Below are 21,789 nucleotides of genomic sequence, written 5' to 3'. Positions count from 1 at the left end.
CCTTTTGCAAGCCTTTCATCCTAGAGTTGGAAAAAACTGAAGCCCGAACTAGCAGTGCATTTGCCTGCTATTATCAGAAGGGCAAGTCAGTGGCAGAACAGTTTTCTGATTCCAATCCAGTGCCTTCCCACTTGATGAATCAGTCGTTTAAGCTCACTGGCAAGATCTTCGTACTTCTTCCCCTCCCTGCACCTACGCTCTTAGTCTAAGGGCAACTGTCAAAGACCTGCCAATCTTATCCCGGCTCAGAGTTTCCACCCTCGGAACAAGAGTGCACTCTTGGAAAGATTCACACCATAATGAACTAGTGTAAAAACATTGGCCATTTGAAGAGAAGAGCACAAAATTCCACAAAACTGCTCAGCCTGCCGAGCTCTTTCCACGCCCACCCTTGGTCACCGACGTCGGAAGTGACGTAAGGGAACCGGAAGCGCTGGCGTGGTGGCCGACTTCCTGTTGGTAGAGGCTGGGGGGTGGGGGGCTGGCTCCGCTGTGTGCGACTGTGTGGGGCAGCCTGGGGCAGCCCTGGAGCGGCTGACCCTCTGCCTGTGGGGACGGGAGTCGCGAGGCGGCCGCCATGGCGGGGTCGGAGAGCCAGCTCAAGAAAATGGTGTCCAAGGTGAGGCCGCGGCGCGCTTGCCTCTCGGCGCCCACCCACCGCTCCCTTCTGCGCCGCCCGGGCCTTCCCGACCAGCCCAGCGAGCACCCCCGGGCGGGCCCGAAGCCCCGGGCTGTGCCCGGCCGCCTCCGCCGCCCCAGCCCCGGGATGCCTGTCGCCCGGTGCCGGAATCCCGGGCCGGGGCCGGCGGGGGGCGGCGACGGTCAACAAAGGCGCGGAGCCGAGGCTGCCTGCCGCCTGCCACCTGCCGCCCGCCCTCCTCTCTTCAGGGAGAGAGTTTGGAGCAGTCTTTGGGGCAGTATAGTTTTCGTCTTAGTTTTTATCAACACAAAGAGAGGGTGAGGGTTGTACTTAAAACTCGGTCGTGGGCACTCCTCCACTTGTGTCCCAGTGTAGGGTTCGTGCGTTTTCGCCCTTCCCTCCCGGCCCCCGGAGATTGTGTCCTTTTCAGTTTGTATTCTTCACGCAGCTCAATAGCCGACCCGCGGGAGATCATAACTTCTGGTTGAATTGGCTCAGTTATAAGTAAAAACGTCCTGAGAAGCCAGAATACAGGTACCTCACTACATCGGGTGAAATAAATAGAATTCCATTACCATTCCAGGGACTTTGATTTGCTAAGAGTGACTACCTTTAATTGTATGCTACTTACAACGCGGAATTATTTGCTTTGAAATTTTTAATCTTCACCGTTCAAGACCGGTGTATTTTTTTCATTTTTATAAAAGTAGGTAGGCATTTTGTATTTAAAGCCGTGGGTTATTTTGACAACTACTTAAAATGTGGCACCTGATACCAGAGTGAACTGGGTGGTTTTTTTGTTTTTTGTTTTTTTTCAGTTTACCAAAGCTAATTGGAATAAGAGGTATGTGAAATGGTTGAGTGTAGAATCTTCTCCAGTTAAACGATTAGCTTTAGATACTTTTGTCAAAACAAGAATGGTAGGAAGCAAAGAAGTTTAAACAGTTTTCAATAGTATTAAAGTACACTATTATGTATGAACTTATTCCTTTGAAAAATATACTTTTTCCCCCAGTAAAATCATCCCCATAGTCTTTGATTGAAGAGCAAATAATCTCTAAATAGAGAGTGATGGTTTTTTTAAATAAAGCTTCTCTTGATTGCTCTAATCATATCTTCTAGGCTTCTGATTTTCTTTCTTTTTTAAAAAAATTGAGGTATAGTTGATTTGATTTTCTTTCGATAATTATCCTTAATTGTAGAGGAAGTTTTAGGGAGCCCTAGAAGATTGTGGCAGAGGTCTATGTTGTAACATTTATATATTGCTTTTTTTTAAAGTACATTGTTTTATATACTATGTAACTGAAGAGTATCTGTTCCGTACCATTTTTTAATCTTTAAAGTTGATAACATTGCCTTTAAAGTTTATTCCTTAATTTATATGTATGAAGGTATTTACATACAAGGACAGGAATATTCAAATATTGGTTTTGAATTTTTGAAACCATAATTAGTTTTCCTAAACTTTCTGTAGAGGAACCTGCCTTCAAAGACAGAGGCAGGACATCTTTAGAAGATATTTTATACCTCCACCTGTCTTTTCCCTCCACCCTCTTCATATCCTAAGAACAAAAAAGGACATAGGGAAGAGGTGGGAGAGGGCATTCTGTCTTTCTTTTGGTTCTTGGCTCGGTTTCTGAAAAACCGAGTCTCTTACAAGTGGTGATGTCAGTTCTGAGTATCGGCATGTTTTCTCTCCAGCCTGTGAAGAGATAAGATAGGTAGGAATAGTAAGTAGGATAATAGAAGCAATTTGTGGAATTTCTTCCTCCTGGTGGAGGGCTAGCTTCAGGTGTTATCCTTTCAGTTGGATGTGGTCCAGTGTAGGCATTGGTAGCCAGGACCTTGGACACATTGCTAGGGTGATGGTCCTTTATTCTTTATCTGATTCTGGGACTTCATCACCCAACATGTTACTTTGGGCCACCTGCTTTGACTTACGTCTTTTTTGAGGTATAATTGACATAGAACAGTATATTATCTTTTGATATATTACTACAGGTATATTTTTCCTTTGAGCATTTATTTTAGCTCCCAGCTTAAATACAGCTTTTAGTTTAACACCCTCTCTGTCATTGTTTTTGCAGTTAAGAGAGGTATATTTGTGCTATTGGTCCATCTTGCTTTACACAAATAACTTTTATATTTTTCACACAGACAACTACCTGTATTCTTACATGCTATATCTACAGCATTCCTAGAGGTGGAGTCACTACTAACTAGGTAGGAGAGAGCTGGCACATTAAAGATTGTAATGCACTTCACACTGTTTTAGATTCTAGGAATACAACAGTGAACAGACAGTGTGGAATTTAAATTCTATTAGAAGGTAACAAACAGCTCAGTAAGTACATTAAGTAGCATGTTAGAAGGTGTTAAGTACTTTGGAGAAAAGTAAAGCAGGAAAGGGTAATAGAGTGCTCAAACGTGAGAATAGGATAGGTTGCAATTTTATAGAATAGTAAAGGAAGACCTTCCTGAGGTCCATTTGAGCAAGACCTGAAAGAGGTGAGGAAGCAAACTGGAACAATCTGGAGTAAAAACATTCCAGGAAGAAGGAAAAACAAGCACAAGGGCCCTGAGACAGAAGCTTGTCATGCATGATAGAGGAACAGCAAAGGGAGCTAAGGGGGCTGGACTGGAGTGAGTAAGGGGAAACAGTGCTGATTAAAGGGGTGGTAGATTTTGGAGGGTCTTGCAGGCCACTGTAAGCACTTTGGCTTGTACTTGGAGTATGGTGGGAAACCCCTGATCTGTTAACAGTATAGCTCTAGCTGCTGTGCTGAGACTAGACTGTAGGAGGTTCAGTCGAGTGGAAGCAGAGACAACTCTAAGGAGGCAGTTGTAGTAACCTAAGTGTACCTATGAAGGTAGTGAGGAGTGATCAGGTTCTGGATATTTTTGAAGGTAGAGCTAACAGGGTTTTCTGACGGATTCACTGTGGATGTGTAGGAAAGAGAAGCATCCAGGATAATGTCAAAGCTTTTGTCCTGAGCAACTAGAAGGATACAGACGTGGAAGACTGTAAGAGGCATAGATTTTGGGGGGAAGATAAGGAGTTCAATTTTGATCATGTTAAATTTGACATTCATTAGATATCCAAGTGGAGATATCAAATTGGTAATTGGATATACATGTCTGGAGTTCAGGAAAGAGGTTCAGACTGGAATTTTTAAATTTGGGAGGTATCAGTGTATAAATGTTATTTTAAGCCATGCATGGAGATCACCAAAGGAGTGAGTTGAGATAAAGAAGAGGACCAAGGACTGAGCCCTGGGGCTCAATATTATTAAGATAAGAGGTTAGGAGAAGAGAAAGAACCAGCAAAGACACTGAGAAGGGGTAGCCACAGAGAGGAGAAAAAGAAGCAGTCGTGTCCTGCAAATCAAGTGAAGAACATGTGTTAAGAGGAAGGAATTGACTTGGTCAAATGCTGCTGTGATAGGTTGAGTAACATGAAGACTGAGGATTGGCTATTGCATATGGCCATGTGTGGCAGTTACTGGTGACGTTAATGAGCAATTTCAGTGAAAGTGGAAAACCCTGATTGGACTAGGTTTGAAGAGAATGGGTCTAGTCTTTGAGCATCAGTGGTCAACATCACGGAGAGATACCTAGATGTCTTATGCTACTTGATGGAAAAACACCATCATCTGTGAAATGATCTTGCCAGAGAGAGGGGAAGACAGTGGAGGAAAAAAAAAGTAAAATTTAGAAAAAAATCATGAAAAAGATCATAACTTCCAGATCCAACTACTAATTCACAAGAAATACAAAGGGAATAGGAACATATATATTAAACTACACCAAGGGGACGCAGTTAGCAAAATCCAAACTGTGGGAGCTTCTATAGGACAAATGAACCGATTTCTTCAACAAGTAAGTTTCAAGGGGTTAAAATAGAAATGGGCCCACTGATGAGTAGTTAAATAAAATGTGTTATATCCATATAATGGAATATTATTCAGCAACATGAATGTACCTTGAAAACGTGCTAAGTGAAAGAAGGTAGTAATAAATGACCACAGACTATATAATTCCATTTATATGAAATGTCCAGAATAGGCAAATTGATAGAAACAAAGTAGATTAGTAGTTGTCTAGGGTGAAAGGGGATGTTGCTGGTGGAGTGAGTGGGTGATTGCTACAGGGTGTGCATTTCTTTTGGGGGTGATGAAGTTCTAAAATTGATTGTGGTGGCAGTTGTACAACTCTGAATGTACTAACAGCCACTGAGCCTTACGTAAGTCACTTTAAATATGTGAATTATATGGTATGTGAATTATATCTCAGTAAAGCTATTATCAAAAAAGAGGGGTGGGAGAGAATCTGTAGATTAAAAGAGGCCTAAAGGACATTTTAACAGATTGAAATATGTGGTCTTTATTTGGATCTCCATTCAAACAACCCCCCCCAAAAAAAAGACATGGGACTGCATATTTTATGATATAAGGAAATAGTGATTATTTTAGTATGATAATAGTATTGTGGGCTTTTTTTAAAGTTCTTATCTTTTAAAGATACGTACTAAAATATTTATGGGTAATAGGATATGATGTTACCATTTGCTTCAGAATAATACAGGAGGAGGGAAAGGTGAATGAGATTATAGATTAAATAAGATTGGCTATGAGTTGATTGTTGAAGCTGGGTGTAGTGCTGAAGCAGGGGATTTATTATACTGTTCTACTTTTGGATACCTTTGAAATGTTCCATAATAAAAAGCTTTAAGAGGAGAGAGTAGGAAGAGAGCAATTACGGACAGCAAAAGTAGGAAGCTCCTTGCAGGAGTTTTTCCTGTAAAGGGGAACTGAGAGAAGTTTGGTTGTAGGTGGAGGGGGAAGGGAGGTAAGGAATGTTTTTGTGTGAATAAGACAGGAGAAAGAAGAATATGTGTGTGGTAATAGTACTGATCCCATAGCATGGAAAAATTGGTGCTTCAGGACAAAAGAGGTCAAGAACTGCTGAAGAGATGCCTTTGAGTAGACCTGGATTTATTTCCTAATTTTTCTTGTATTTTCTCCCTTATTGTCTATCACTTTTTTTTGTGCTGGTCTCTGAGATTTCTGAGATTTCTTTGACTTTATATTCTAATCCTTCTATTGGATGTTTTTTTTCTACTCTCACTTTTCTTTACGTCCAAGAGTCCTTTCTTTTCTGAGTGTTCTTGTTTTATGGATACAATATCATTTCTTCTTTCTTTAAAATTTTTAGTGCTAATTCTTTTTGAAGTTTTCTTCTGCTCCTTGCATTATTTTTATTCTTAGTTCCTTCTTTCCCTTTCCGTCTGTGACATGTTTCTTGGAGTCTTTCTTTTTGGAATAGCTGACTGTTCCTTTTTAAGAGAGAAGCACTAAAAGCTGATTGAAAGCTTTGTGCATGAATGGAGCTTGTCAGCTGGTGAGCTTCAGTGTGTTGTGAACAGATGGGGATCCCCATCTCCTGATTTCCTAATCGGCTAAGAGTGTGTAAACAAGGTTCCTAGTTTTCCTGGACTGGAGTGGTACAAGGCAGGGGTATGAGAATACAATACAGCACATGGTAAATTGCAAAATAGTATTGACGATGAATGCTGGAGAGGGAGAGATCGTTTTGGGATAAAGGGAAGTCTGGAAAAGGATTCATTGAGAAGGAAAGTGATGCAAACTAGGTCTTTGAGAATGATTAAGATTTGATTTGACAGAGGGCCTTTTAAGTTGGAAAAAGAGCTAAAATGGAGGTAAAAGTTTGAATAGGTGGCAGGAGAAAAAGCTACTGAGGTTCTTTCAGTCTTTATTTAATTAATGTTAATGATCACTCAGAACCATTATACTTTTAAGAAGAGTGCTATTAATAAGATTTTAAGAAAATTAACCTAGCAGTAAAATATGTGCATTGGTTTTAAACTAAATTCATTTGTAATTTTCCTTTTCAGTACAAATACAGAGACCTAACTGTACGTGAAACTGTCAGTGTTATTACTTTATACAAAGATCTCAAACCTGTATTGGATTCATATGGTGAGTTTATATAATAAAAATATCAAGTACTATACTTTGAGTTTACTCCTTTTGTTAATAATTGTAGGTTTCCCATTTTCCCTTTAAGTTTGTTGGTTTTTTCATTGTAGGACTAACCTTCACCTAAAAAAAGCTGTGAGAGATAGGAAATTACAAGATCTAATAATAACATCTTACATTTGTTTCGTTATTTTAAGTTTTAATATACTACTCTAACATAGAACTAATGCAAATTTAGAACTAGAGGTGATGTTAAAAATAGTTTAGTCCATCATTTCCCAAAATAGTATACATAGTTGTGAAGAATGTTGCTTTGGGGGCGTGGGTAGAGGGGATTCTGAGGTTACATTTGAGCAATTATAGATTAAACAAAATTAAATGGGTTTCTTTGCAACAAGATTTCTCAGAGCCTTTAATATGCTAATGTGTCATTATGCCTCACCAAGGGGGGAGAGAAGATAATACTTCGTTCAGTATATTCTAAAGTTAATTAACTAGTGAACCTTTTTTCTCTCTAGAGCATCTCTTTATATTCTTGAGAACACATTTTGTAAAACTATATTCTGGACTATCCTTTTCATTTTATAGATGAAGAAAACACTTAAAAACTATTGTCCTTAATTCTGTAGAGTAGGTAGGTGACAATTTGTGTCCACCTTCTATTGAGATGAAATAAAGTTGTGATTTAAGTAAGAAATGACAATATTTAGAGGGGTTTTTTTTTGTTTGTTTGTTTTTAAACAGTCTTTTTGGCCCTACCAATCCTAACATAATCTCTCCAACCCCGTCTCCTGGTAAACACCAAATGTGCCAGGGCCAAGGGAAACCCATGCTGCCTCCTGCCCATCGTGAGGCCCTTGGCAATGAGGGCAAAGAGCTGAATTTTGTAGCTGAGGCTCTCACTCTAAACCCCACTAGTCTCCAGGGCTTTGTAAACAGGAGCCTGGTGAGAGGCAGCAGAGGGGGAATCAATCCTGAATTTCCTGAACAACAAAGTCATGAACCAGAAGTCCTCTCCCAAACTAGGGCATAATTCTCCTTCCTGTCCACATACTGTACTATGGTATTTAGATCTGCAAAAAAACTCATATTACAAAAATTAGAGTTAATTTTAAAATGGCTTCAGTGGGGGAATAAAGTGACAAAGACTAGAACTTTATGGTAAGTGTACAGTTTTTACTGAATACTAAAAGAATAAATGTTGATCAAAACTGACAAAGAGGGGGCTTCCCTGGTGGCGCAGTGGTTGAGAGTCCGCCTGCTGATGCAGGGGACACGGGTTCGTGCCCTGGTCCGGGAGGATCCCACATGCCACAGAGCAGCTGGGCCTGTGAGCCATGGCCGCTGAGCCTGCGCGTCCGGAGCCTGTGCTTCACAACGGGAGAGACCACAGCAGTGAGAGGCCCGCGTACTGCAAAAAAAAAAAACAAACTGACAAAGACTCCAACATCATTGAACAATACAGCCACACAGGCTGGACCAAGTCTAAACCATTGTCATCAACATGCTTTTAGAGTAAATATAACCCTAAAATTAAATACAGTGGTCTTTTTAAAATACAAAATCAGAATAAATTACAGCACAGTTTATAATTGTCAATAGTAGGTAAAAGAACTGAGGTCAACAGTACAGTTCTGTGTTCTTGTACTTCACATTACAGCCTTTCCTCTATGTAATACAGTGTTAATTCCAAATCATTATTACAGATAATAGCAGTCCATGTAACACAAAGTATGTGCCCTAGTTATTCAGTCAATTACAGGTAGGAAAACTTGTGCGATGTGAGAAATATTTGTATTAAAAGAAGATGTCCGTATTTGTGAAAACTTTTTTCCTTTTTCATACTGTGGGATACTACATTGGGATTGAGAATGACAGTGAGTGGGAATAAACATCTGAAAATATTAGGTTAATATTTAATATGGTGTCAGTTAGTGATTTTTAAGTAATTTTATAATCATGTTGTTTGGGGATCCAGAGCTCATATTTATTGGGACTGTAGCATTAACGTTTATTTTTCCAAGTAATTCATAGCATCTTTACTCATTCAAAAGCTGATCCCATTAAGTGAATCAACAAAGGATACTTTATTATTAGACAAAATGTATGAACATTAACAAGTTAGTCCATTTCAAGGGTAATAATGTGTTTTAACTGTTGTTTCTGAAACATAAGAATAACTTATTTGGGAGTATCTGTGAGAATGCTTGTTGATTAACTCATTATTCTTACCTTTCAGTTTTTAATGATGGCAGTTCCAGGGAACTAATGAACCTCACTGGAACGATTCCTGTGCCTTATAGAGGTAAATGTCTTATGTGTTTCATGTTTCCAACATAGATGCATTTTAATTCACATTTAGTTGCCAAAGAATTGTAGGTAATTAAGCTTGCTTTTTTGTGACTTTCATGATAATATAGAAATTTCACCTCCTATTCTAATTGAACTTCATTTGGCAGCAGCACCTCATATTTTCAGCTTTTTTCCCCTACTTCCTTACCAAGATATATCAACAAATAAGTGCCTCAGTGCACTGGAAGAGTTTGTTTCATAGAATCAGAGAATCTTAGAACTAGAAAGGGATCTTAGCTGCCTCCTAGTTCAGCTCCCACCCTACTCAAACTTATCTGACAATGGGAAGCTGTATAGTATAGTGACTAAGATAGAGGCTTTACAGTCAGGGCAGAGTAGGGTTTTAGTTCTCCCTCTGTAATCTATTAGTTTTGTGACAATGGGCATCTGTAACATTTGGATAATAGTACCTAACTCAAAGAAGAATTCATTTGTAATAATGTATGTAAAGGACTTAGCACAGAGGCTGGTATATCAAAAGTAGCTATTATTTATGGTTGCAATGCTGATGATGGATAATTACATCTCTGTTAGTCAGCCACCCTCTGCTGGAATACTTACAATGATAATGGAGCATTCAGCTTCATGAGCAGCTGTGGACAGCTCTATTTGTTAGTTATTCCTTGTGACTAGCTAAGACCTGTGTCTCAGTAACCTACCCATTGATTTTATATAGTACCTGCTATGCGTTGGGGAAAAGGGCTAGGGATACAAAGGTGAATAAAGGATGTGCCTTCTCCGGAAGAACATACACAAATAGGGGAAACAGGGAATAAATAGATATTTACACTATTCTATACCTGTTATAGAGTAATGAAATATAAAGGTGCTGTGAGATTATAGAGGAGAACAAGAACACGTGGGAAGGTCATCAAAGAAATGACGTTCAATTTGGTGTTAAAGGTTGAGTGAACCATTCATAACAGAATGGACATCCCAGGCAGAGGGAAAAAACACTTCGGCATCAGCATTTTATAGAGCAAATACGAGTGAACTTCAGGATTACTGACTTTGCCTTTACCCCAGGAAGTAAGCTCTGGTGAGGGAAAAATGTATGTGGGGGAGAGAAGGAGGCAGAAGACTATCATAGACATAATTAAGGACATTTATTATTTTTTTCTTCCGGTTTTATTGAGATGTAATTGACATATAGCACTATATACGTTTAAGATATACAGCGTAGGGCCTCCCTGGTGGTGCAGTGGTTGAGAGTCCGCCTGCCGATGCAGGGGACGCGGGTTCGTGCCCCGGTCTGGGAAGATCCCACATGCCGCGGAGCGGCTGGGCCCGTGAGCCATGGCCGCTGGGCCTGCGCGTCCGGAGCCTGTGCTCCGCAACGGGAGAGGCCACAACAGTGAGAGGCCCGTGTAACGCAAAAAAAAAAAAAAAAAGATATACAGTGTAATGATTGACTTCATACATCAAGAAATGATTACCTCAGTAAGTTTAGTGAACATCTGTCATATAGGTACAAAATTAGAGAAACAGAAAAAAATATTTTTCCCTTGTGATGAAATTCTTAAGTTTTCATCAAGTTGTGATGTTTACTCTCTTAACAACTTCCATATATAACATACAGCAGTGTTCATGACATTTATCATGCTGTACATTACATTCCCAGTACTTACTTTTTTTTTTTTTTGGCTGCATTGGGTCTTCGTTGCTGCTCGCGGGCTTTCTCTAGTTGTGACGAGCAGGGGCTACTCTTCGTTGCGGTGCGTGGGCTTCTCATTGCAGTGGTTTCTCTTGTAGCGGAGCACGGGCCCTAGGCGCACAGACTTCAGTAGTTGTGGCACATGGGCTTAGTTGCTCCGTGGCATGTGGGATCTTCCGGACCAGGGTACGAACCTGTGTCCCCTGCATTGGCAGGCGGATTCTTAATCACTGCACCACCAGGGAAGTCCCCTTGCTTTTTTATAACTGGAAGTTTGTACTTTATGTCTACCGTCCTACAATTCTCCCTTCCCCCCAGCCCTCACCTCTGATAACCACAAATTTGATCTCTTTTTCTGTTTGTTTATCTGTATGTGTTTGAAGTATAATTGACCTATAACACTGTGTTAGTTTCTGTTACACAACATAGTGATTTGATATTTCTGTACCTTTCAAAATGATCAACATGATAAGTCTAGTTACCATCTGTCACCGTACAAAACATTACATAATTATTGACAGTATTCCCCCACACTGTACATTATCATACTGTGATTCATTTATTTTACAGCTGGAAGTTTGTACCTCTTAATCTTCCTCACCTGTTTCTCTCCTCCCACCTTCTTCCCCTCTGGCAACCACCTCTTCTTTGTATCTATGAGCCTGTTTCTGTTTAGTTTTGTTTGTTCATTTGTTTTGTTTTTTAGATTCCACATATAAGTGAAATCATACAGTATTCGTCTTTCTCTGTCTGACTTATTTCACTTAGCATAATACCCTCTAGGTCTATCCATGTTGTCACAAATGGCAAGATTTCATTCTTTTCTATGGCTCAGTAATATTCCATTATGTATATGTATACCACATCTTCTTTATCCATTCATCTATCAGTGGGTACTTAGGTTGCTTCCATATCTTGGCTATTGTAAATAATGTTGCAGTGAACACAGGAGTGCATATATCTTTTCAAATTAGTGTTTTCATTTTCTTCAGATAAGTAACCAGAAGTAGAATTGCTGGATCATATGGTAGTTCTATTTTTAATTTTTAAGTAATCTCCACACTGTTTTCCATAGTGGCTACACCAATTTATATTCCCACCAGCAGTGCACAAGGGTTCTCTTTTTCATACACACACAAACACACACACACACACGCATACATATATGTAAATTTTATTTAAACTAAACCTTTGTTCCTTCACCATATTTTTGTACAGCACAGTTCCTAAGCCTAAGTAATTCTAGAGAATCTGTCATTTTCACAAAGCAAAGAATTCTAGATGGTGGAAATAAAGTTATGTTTTATGTATTAGGATATATTTTATTGGAGTCTTTTTTTTTTATTCTAGAAGTACTTTGGTTAAAAAATAAATCCGAAGTCCCATAACTGTCTGATTTCTTTAAGTGAATTTTATGTGTATATACTTTTATGAAGTAAAACTGTTTCTGAGTGGGGGAAATGTATCTGAATTATGTTAGGTGATTCAAATGGTTGCTGGGGACACTGGGCTTTAACCTTAGGAAGAAAAGTCTTTGATTTATGTTCAGTATATTAACTATCAGATCCTTTGAAACACTGTTCATTTTGACTATATATAGTCAAATTTCTCAACTGAGAGAGATTCTATTACATAAAGCAAAATAAAGGGGATAACATCATTGATTGTGAAACTACCACTGAAAATGCCATATTCATTGGTCAAGCTGTGGCCACCAGTCAGCATCTGTTTGACACTTGGATTAGGTCTTACAGTGTGACTTTTGGCAAGGGAATTTCAAGTTTAGCATATCACTTTCCGAAAGGACACCATTATCTATGGTCTTTCTTCTATATCCTTTACCAGTGAACTTTATTAACTGAAATGACAAGAGTCAAATAACAAAGAATGGTTTGAACCAAAAGATAATTTGTGAATAACGTTTTTACGGCAGTAAGTACACTTACTACACTGGCAGAGTAGTGATTAATTAGCTCCTTAATCCTGCTGATGTATTTTACAAACTGAAAATTTGAGAAACTGATGTTAAACAGAACTTTGAAACGTAAAATATTTGTTGTGATTTTTTTAAAAAGTGTTGCTTAGTTGTAGCTCTTTGTTGCTTACCTACTAAGCCATTATTGAAAAATAATAAAAGTAGAGTAACTGAAGTTTCTCTTTCTCTCTCAGGTACTACATATAATATTCCAATATGCCTGTGGCTGCTGGACACATACCCATATAATCCCCCTATCTGTTTTGTTAAGCCTACTAGTTCAATGACTATTAAAACAGGAAAGCATGTGGATGCTAACGGGAAGATATATCTTCCTTATCTACATGAATGGAAACACGTAAGTATTAACAGTGTTCTGCGAATTCGTTGTATTTTATATATTTTGTTCACTAGCACTTACTTTCTGTTAACTCTCAAGGAGGATTAAAGGAGAATAAATTCACATAAGATCACTAATCACTGAGCTGGGTAATTCAGAAAGGCTCTTTAAAAGAAATATATCTGGACTTCCCTGGTGGTGCAGTGGTTAAGAATCCTGCCAATGCAGGGGACATGGGTTCAAGCCCTGGTCAGGGAAGATCCCACATGCCACGGACCAACTAAGCCCACACGCCACAACTACTGAGCCTGCATTCTAGAGCCCGTGAGCCACAATTACTGAGCCCACATGCCACAACTACTGAAGCCCGTGCTTGTAGAGCCCGTGCTCTGCAACGAGAAGCCACTGCAATGAGAAGCCCATGCACCGCAACGAAGAGTAGCCCCTGCTTGCCACAACTAGTGAAAGCCCCCGTGCCACAGCAAAGAACCAATGCAGCCATACGTAGATAGATAAATAAATTTATTTATTTATTTGAAAAAATATATATATTGGGTTGGCCAAAAGGTTCAGTTGTTTTTTTCCGTAAGATGGCTTTAGTAGCACTTAGTTGTCTTTAACTTCATTCGAAACAGTTTTGTTAGATCGTATGTGATAGCTGTCCTATCAACGTGCATTTAAAAAAAGACATCAAAATTGGTGAATTTTTGTGTAGCCATTCATTTTAATATTGAAGATAGAAGAAAAACGACATTTTTGGCATATTATGCTTTATTATTTCCTGAAAGGTAAAAATGCAACTGAAATGCACAAAAAGATTTGTGCAGTGTATGGAGAAGGTGCTGTGATGATCGGACGTGTCAAAAGTGGTTTGCGAAGTTTCATGCTGTAGATTTCTCGCTGGATGATGCTGCATGTCGGGTAGACCAGTTGAAGTTCATAGCAATCAAATCAAGACGTTAATTGAGAGCAGTCAACATTATACGACGTGGGAGGTAGCTAACATACTCAAAATATCCAAATCAAGCATTGAAAATCATTTGCACCAGCTTGGTTATGTGAATCGCTTTGATGTTTGGGTTCCACGTAAGTTAAGCAAAAAAAAACTTCCTGACCATATTTCCGCATGCGATTCTCTACTTAAACGTAATGAAAACGTTCCGTTTTTTAAATAAATTGTGATGGGAGGTGAAAAGCGGATACTGTACAGTAATGTGGAACGGAAGAGATCGTAGGCAAGTGAAATGAACCACCACCAACCACACCAAAGGCCGGTCTTCATCCAAAGAAGGTGATGTTGTGTATATGGTAGGATTGGAAGGGAATACTCTATTATGAGTTCCTTCTGGAAAACCAAACGATTCATTCCAACAAGTACTGCTCCTAGTTAAACCAACTGAAAGTAGCACTCAACGAAAAGCGTCCAGAATTAGTCAACAGGAAACGCATAATCTTCCATCAGGATAACGCAAGATGGCGTGTGTTTTGAAGACCAGGCAAAAACTGTTACAGCTTGGCTGGGAAGTTCTGATTCATCTGCCATATTTACCAGACATTGCACCTTCAGATTTCCATTTATTTTGGTCTTTCCAAAATTCTCTTAATGGAAAAAAAATCCCTGGAAGACTGTAAAAGGCACCGGGAACAGTTCTTTGCTCAAAAAGATAAAAAGTTTTGGGAAAACAGAATAATGAAGTTGCCTGAAAAATGGCAGAAGGTAGTGGAACAAAACGGTGAATACTTTGTTCAACAAAGTTCTTGGTGAAAATGAAAAATGTGTCTTTTATTTTTACTTAAAAACAGAAGACACTTTTTGGCCAACCCAGTAGTATACTGGTGGCATACATTTGTGAAACTGTTCAAATCTCATTACTCAAAGTGTTCCTATCAAGAAGTAATACTAGTAAGAAACTTCTGTTTCTGCCTCTGATGGTATAGCTCTGGCAGTTTCTATCCAAAAAAATGCTAGAAAAGCCAAAGTGCAAACAACATCTGCGGAAGGCTTTGGAGAACTGTTGAGGCAATTAGGACTTGAAGGGCCAAGATCCTTGCTGCAAAGAGATGAGTCAACATTCTGCCAGTTTTCCCTAAGAGTATTTACTGATTCTTGGTACAGAGTGAGAGGCTGAGAATCTGGGCAGAGAGCATTAGCTAGAGGCAAAGAAGACTGCACAGTTTCTAACAGTCTCACAGGGCTGAAAAGACAACAGTTGCTGTTCTGTCTGCCAGGCAGCCAGTATCTTAGGAGCCAAGATTTGGGAGAAAAGGAAGCTACAAAGAAGTGAGCCAGATAATTTGAGTTTCCCCCTCAAGGGATATGCTGAATTCCTAAATTTCAAAGACAAGATGCTAAAAAGCTAAGCAGAAAGCCTCTGAAATTCATAGCCAAGTTCTCAGCAGTCTTAGGTTGAGGAGGCAGTATGAGTTTGGAACCACTCACAAGGAGGAGGGGTACGAGTAAACATCCTAGGCTCTCAGTTGGCACCACTGGAGGAATACACCCCATGAGTGGGAACTCAGGCAGAATGAGCCCTATAAAACTCCACCCTTGAATCAGTTCAGTGCCTGATTACAATTCTCATGGTATCTGCCGGCCATAGGATAGAGTGAACTGTTGCTGGAAGGAGATAATATATAGAGCCTAATTTTTCACGAAGTGTCCAGTGTACAATTTAAAATTATCAAGTACATCGAGAGATAGGACAAAGGGGGAAAAAAGACAGTAGAAACAGGATACCACCCCCCAGGTAACCCAGTTATCAGACACAGACTTGAAAATGATTGTGATTAGTATGTTCAGTATGGAGAATTAATTGTAATTATATTTAAAATGAACCAAATAGAAATCTTAGAACTGAAAAATAGAATAACAGAAACTAAAAGCCCAATAGAGGGACTTCCCTGGTGGCGCAGTGGTTAAGAATCTGCCTGCCAATGCAGGGGACACGGGTTCGAGCCCTGGTCTGGGAAGATCCAACATGCCATGGAGCAACTAAGCCCGTGTGCCACAACTACTGAGCCTGCGCTCTAGAGCCTGCGATCCACAACTATTGAGCCCACGTGCTGCAACTACTGAAGCCCACGCACCTAGAACCCGTGCTCCGCAACAAGAGAAGCCACTGCAATGAAAAGCCCGCACACCGCAGCGAAGAGTAGCCCCCACTCTCCGCAGCTAGAGAAAGCCCGTGTGCAGCAACGAAGACCCAACGCAGCCAAAATAAAAAAATAAATTTAAAAAACAAAAAAACTCAGTAGATGGGTTTAATAGCAGAATAGAGAATTAATGAACTGATTTATGAATACTTTATATTTTTAATGCTGTTGACGTAGGAATAAACCTTACAAAAGATGTACAAATCCATTATGGAGAAAATTCCAAATTTTATTGAAAGATATTAGGGGAGACTTAAGTCAAAAATAGAGAACCTTGTTCATGGATTGGAAGACTCAGTATTATAAATATGTTGGTTCTCTACAAATTGATCTATTCTTTTTCTTTTTAAAGAAGATGTTGGGGGTAGGAGTTTATTAATTTATTTATTTTTGCTGTGTTGGGTCTTCATTTCTGTGTGAGGGCTTTCTCTAGTTGTGGCAAGCGGGGGCCACTCTTCATCGCAGTGCGCAGACCTCTCACTATTGCGGCCTCTCTTGTTGCGGAGCACAGGCTCCAGACGCGCAGGCTGAGTAGTTGTGGCTCACGGGCCTAGTTGCTCCGCGGCATGTGGGATCCTCCCAGACCAGGGCTCGAATCCGTGTCCCCTGCATTAGCAGGCAGATTCTCAACCACTGCGCCACCAGGGAAGCCCTGATCTATTTCTTAACAGAAGTGTTTGTTTCTTTGCATATTTGTTAATTTTGTGAACTTGATAAGCTGAATCCAAAGTTTATATGGAAATGCAAATATTAAGAATAGCCAAGAAGAATAAGGTGGAAGGGACTTGCCCTAGAGGTATCAAAATGCATTTTAGAAAACTAGTAATTAAGATGGTATGGAATTGTCAGAGAAATATTCAAATGGATAGATGGAACATAATAAATAACCCAGAAAAAAGATACACTATACAGACATACCTTGGAGATATTGTGGACTCAATTCCAGACTACTGCAGTAAAGCAAAATGTTGCAATAAAATGAGTCACGCAAAATGTTGCAATAAAATGAGTCACACAAATTGCATGGTTTCCCAATGCATGTAAAAGTTATGTTTACACTATACTGTAGTCTGTTAAATGTGCAATAGTGTTATGTCTAAAAAAACAGTATTCATACCTTAATTAAAAATACTTTATTGTATCCTATAATAAAGCATAATAGAATATGAAAAAGAATATATATGTATAACTGGATCACTTTGCTGTACAGCAGAAGTTAACATTGTAAATCAACTATACTTCAAGAAAATAAATTTTAAAAAAATACTTTATTGTTAAAAAATGTTAACCATCATGTGACAACGCAGGGTTGCCACAAACCTTCAATTTGTAAAAACTGCAGTATCTGCAAAGGACAATAAAGCTAAGCACAGTAAGAAAAGGTATGCCTATACATAAACACTTGATGTATAACAGTGGTGTTATAGTAGGTAAGTGGGGATAAGATTAACTTCAGTAATGGAGTTGGGACAGTGAGATTCCTATTTGTATAATATACAAAAATCCATTTCAGGTAGATTGTGAAAGGCAAAAAAATAAGACTTTTAAAACATAATATAGGAGACTGCCTTTCATGATCTTGTAATAGGTGAGGTTTTTTTTTTAACAAGATGGAAAACTTTTACTATAAAGGAAAAGACAACTAAATTTTACCTTGAGCTTATGCAGATTAAGAACTTCTGTTCATGAAAGACACATTAAAAACTGAAAAGACTAACCACAAACTGAAAGAATATACTTGTAGTACTTAACACCCACAGGGTAATGTCCAGAACATAAAAATAACTTCTGGGAATCATTAAAAGAAAGAAGCCCAATAGAAAAATAGATGAAACTCTTGAACAAGTACTTCACAAAAGAGAAATCCTAATGGCCAGTAAACATATGGAAAGATGTTTAATCCTGCTTGTAGTGAGGGAAATATAAATTAAGACCATAACGAGATACCATTACATGCACATTAAATTTGCACTACCAGTTCACAATGCTAAGGGTTAGAGAGGATGTGGAGCAAAGGGAACTCTTAGGCACTGCTGATGCGAGCAAAGTTGACACAACTATTCTGGAAATTAGTTTGGCATTACCTAGTAAAGTTGTAAAGGCCCATGCCCTATGTCCTAGCAATTCCACTCCTTGGTATGTACACTAGAGCAGGGTTTCTCAACCTCAGTGCTACTGGCATTGTGCGTCGGATAATTCTTTATTGTGGGAGAGCTGTTCTGTTCATTATAGGATGTAGGATCCCTGGCCTTTATCCACAAGATGCCAGTAGCATGACAGTTGTGACAACTGAAAATGTCTCTAGACATTTCTGAATATCCACTGGGAGACAAAAATAGCACCCCCAGTTGATAACTACTGCACAAGAGTAACCCTTGTGGGCTTCCCTGGTGGTGCAGTGGTTGGGAATCCACCTGCCAATGCAGGGGACACGGGTTTGAGCCCTGGTCCAGGAAGATCCCACATGCCATGGAGCAACTAAGCCCATGTGCCACAGCTGCTGAGTCTGTGTTCGAGAGCCCGTGAGCCACAACTACTGAAGCCCGCACGCCTAGAGCCTGTGCTCTGCAACAAGAGAAGCCACCGCAATAAGAAGCCTGTGCACTGCAACGAAGAGTAGCCCCCTCTTGCTGCAACTAGAGAAAGGCCACGCACAGCAGTGAAGACCCAATGCAGCCAAAAAAAAAAAGAGTAACCCTTGCACATACATACTAGGAAACAGAGCAAGAATGTTCATGGCAGCATAAATAACCAAAGACTGGATACAACCCATATGACTGTTAACAACAGGAGAGTGAATAAAGAAGTTGTGTATTCATTCAGTGGAACACCATACAGCAATTAAAATGAATTTATAACTATACTCTTTAACAGGAATGTATCTTACAAACATTGTTGAAATAAGTCTCAATAGAATCCACAGTTTGATTTAATTCATATGAAGTTCAGAAACAGAAAAAATTAAACATACTGTTTAGAAAATTGTTTATAAGGTAGTAGTTTAAAGAAAAGAATGATTATCTGCTAAGTCAGAGAAGTGGGTAACTCTATAGAATAGATAGAGGGGGATGCAGTCAGGAACTTGTAAGTTGCTGGCAATCTTCTATTTCTTAGCTTGGATGATAGCTACACAAATATTTTCTTTATTGTTACTCTTTAAAGTTACATACATTTTATACATTTCTGTGTGTATGATATATTCCACAAATCTAACAAAAAAGACATAATGGTAGCTAACTTTGGTATGGTATTCAAGGTTATATCATGGAAGATCCTGATTTTTAGCTAAGGACTTCGTCCTTTAATAGGCAGTTGGGAGTCATTTTAGATTTCTGAACAAAAGTAAGGCATTAAATGCAATGATTATTAGGTATAATGTCTGAAGTGTACTAGATAAATACATTAATTAGCTTTCTGACTGAAAATCACTAGCTGCTTTAAAACATAAAACCCCAAATACTAGAGACGTAACACTGGAAATTTCTTGCTCACATAATAGTCCACTGGGAGTCTTCCTCACTGGCAGGCAGCTTTCCCTCACTTGAGCTTCAGGGACCAGGCGCTTTCCAGTTTGTTGTGCCACCACCTCCCAGGGCTTCAGAGTCCTCCGCATCAAGGAAGACAAGCAAAGAGATTGGTGGCCCTCCTTCTTGTGCACCTTGGCTTAAAAGTTAAATCTCTTCTGCTTATGGTCCATTGGTAAAAACTAGTTGCAAGAAGGACTGGAAAATGTTTCCGCCTAAGCAACTGATTCTCAGCAACAACTCTGTATAATGGGAGGGGAGCATGAACTTTTATAGAAAATTCTCTCAATCATAATCAGTAAGTAAAACTAGAAGCTGCACAGAAGGCTATTGCAGTAATCTAGCATGGCACAGAACGTGAACTAGGGCTGCTCTCATTTATCTTGAGCTTACTAATTCAATTGCTTATTAATCCTAATCCTGAACATGTATCATATACTGCTTAGAATGAAAATCTGACCTTTTTATTGCTTGCTGGAAAAGCAAACAAAAAGGGATAGAGAAGAAAGCAATTTTGCTCTTCAAGTTTTCAGGGTTTTCAATAGGAAAACAGTTTTATAAAGATATTATATGTTTCAGTTGACCCTTAGGTGTTTGACCTAAAATAAACTAATATTCTTGCTATGTTTTTTGTATCCTGTATCATTCTGAATTAGTCATTTGTCATTCTGAAATATTCATGACCTGTTGCTTTATAATAGGCCTGGAAGTAGGTATTAACGATTAATTTTCCTTTCTTCAAAGACTTTAATGTGAAAGGAATGGTATGGTAAAGAATTAAAATAAAATTTGTCTTGACAAAACTATGGTTATAAGACTGTATAAATGGAGTACTGATTCATACTACAAACATGGGTTAACCTTTGAAAATATTATGCTAGGTGAAAAAAGCCAGACACGAATTGTATGATTCCATTTACATGAAATGTCCAGAATAGGCAGATCCAATGACAAAATAGATTTGTGGTTGCCAGGAGCTGAGGGGAGGGGGAAATTGGAAGTGATCACTAATAGGGATAGATTTCTTTTGAGGATGATAACAATATTCTGGAATTAGACAGTGGTGATGGAGAAAAACCACTGAACTATACACTTTTTAAAAATTTATTTATTCTTGGCTGCATTGGGTCTTTGTTGCTGCACGTGGGCTTTCTCTAGCTGTGGCGAGTGGGGCTACTCTTTGTGGTGCACGGGCTTCTCATCGTGGTGGCTTCTCTTGTTGCAGCACATGGGCTCTAGGGTGCGTGGGCTTCCACAGTTGTGGTGCGTGGGCTCAGCAGTTGCGCATGGGCTCAGCAGTTGTGGCTCTCAGGCTCTAGAGCGCAGGCTCAGTAGTTGTGGCGCACAGACTTAGTTGCTCCGTCGCATGTGGGATCTTCCCGGACCAGGGATGGAACCCATGTCCCCTGCATTGGCAGGCGGATTCTTAACCACTGCACCACCAGGGAAGTCCTGAACTATACACCTATAGATGGTAAATTTTATGGTATGTGAATTATCTCAATTTTTAAAGTGCATGATTTTAAAATCATTTTATGATTTAGTTAGGGAGTTTTGTTGGACTAAATAATTAACAAGAGATTAAATTGTGTGATTCTCAATAGCACCCCCCCTCACACACCAGCCATAATCTCCAGCCAACGCTCCTTGGTGCTACACAGATACTGTACATGTTTACTCCCTGTCTCAGCGTGTTACAGACAGACATAAGAAGGGTATTGGAATGGTGCGAATTAGCAAGTTTTTGTAAGAAGCTTTCTGAAATGTTATCTATTGTCACTGTCCATACGTTGGGACAGAATGGAACAAAATTGGTGCTTTGGAAAGTTGAAAGCTGCTAGTAAACTCTTCTGTCAGGAGAAGGGAAGTTATGAAGATGATTAGCTGGTCAAGATAATTGAGTAATCCTTCAGAACCTGATGAACTAATGAATGAAGTATGTGAGGTGAGATATACACAAAATATAATGGGTGAAAACAGAACCATCAGATAAGTCAGTTTGAACAACTTTGCCTAGCATAGTTTGTCTTAAATTAGTGATCAATAGATACTTGAGAAAAAAGTTTAGCAGCCTTTATGGGATACAGGCACTCTCCTTGTAACTATGGTATTGGAAGGAAAGATCCTTTAATAATTTATATCTTTTGTACAG

At 39.2% G+C, this 21,789-nt stretch overlaps 1 protein-coding gene across 3 annotated transcripts in view; it reads left to right on the top strand.

Moving 5' to 3' along the window:
- Nucleotides 1–577: 577 nt before the first annotated feature.
- Nucleotides 578–21,789, top strand: part of TSG101 (tumor susceptibility 101) — a gene marked incomplete at its 5' end in the record, with an annotated part of 50,372 nt that continues 29,160 nt past the window's right edge. For 2 of the 3 annotated variants that reach the window (XM_079707509.1, XM_079707507.1), the window contains 4 exons: nt 578–619; nt 6,555–6,639; nt 8,879–8,944; nt 12,815–12,978. In XM_079707509.1, coding sequence (XP_079563635.1) covers nt 578–619; nt 6,555–6,639; nt 8,879–8,944; nt 12,815–12,978 — 357 coding nt within the window. The remainder of the gene's footprint in view (nt 620–6,554; nt 6,640–8,878; nt 8,945–12,814; nt 12,979–21,789) is intronic. The other variant, XM_079707508.1, reaches the window with a different exon arrangement.

Source organism: Hyperoodon ampullatus (assembly GCF_949752795.1).
Source record: "Hyperoodon ampullatus genome assembly, chromosome: 7".
Classification (NCBI taxonomy): Eukaryota; Metazoa; Chordata; class Mammalia; order Artiodactyla; family Ziphiidae; genus Hyperoodon; species Hyperoodon ampullatus.
This window is presented reverse-complemented; position numbering and strand designations above follow the sequence as displayed.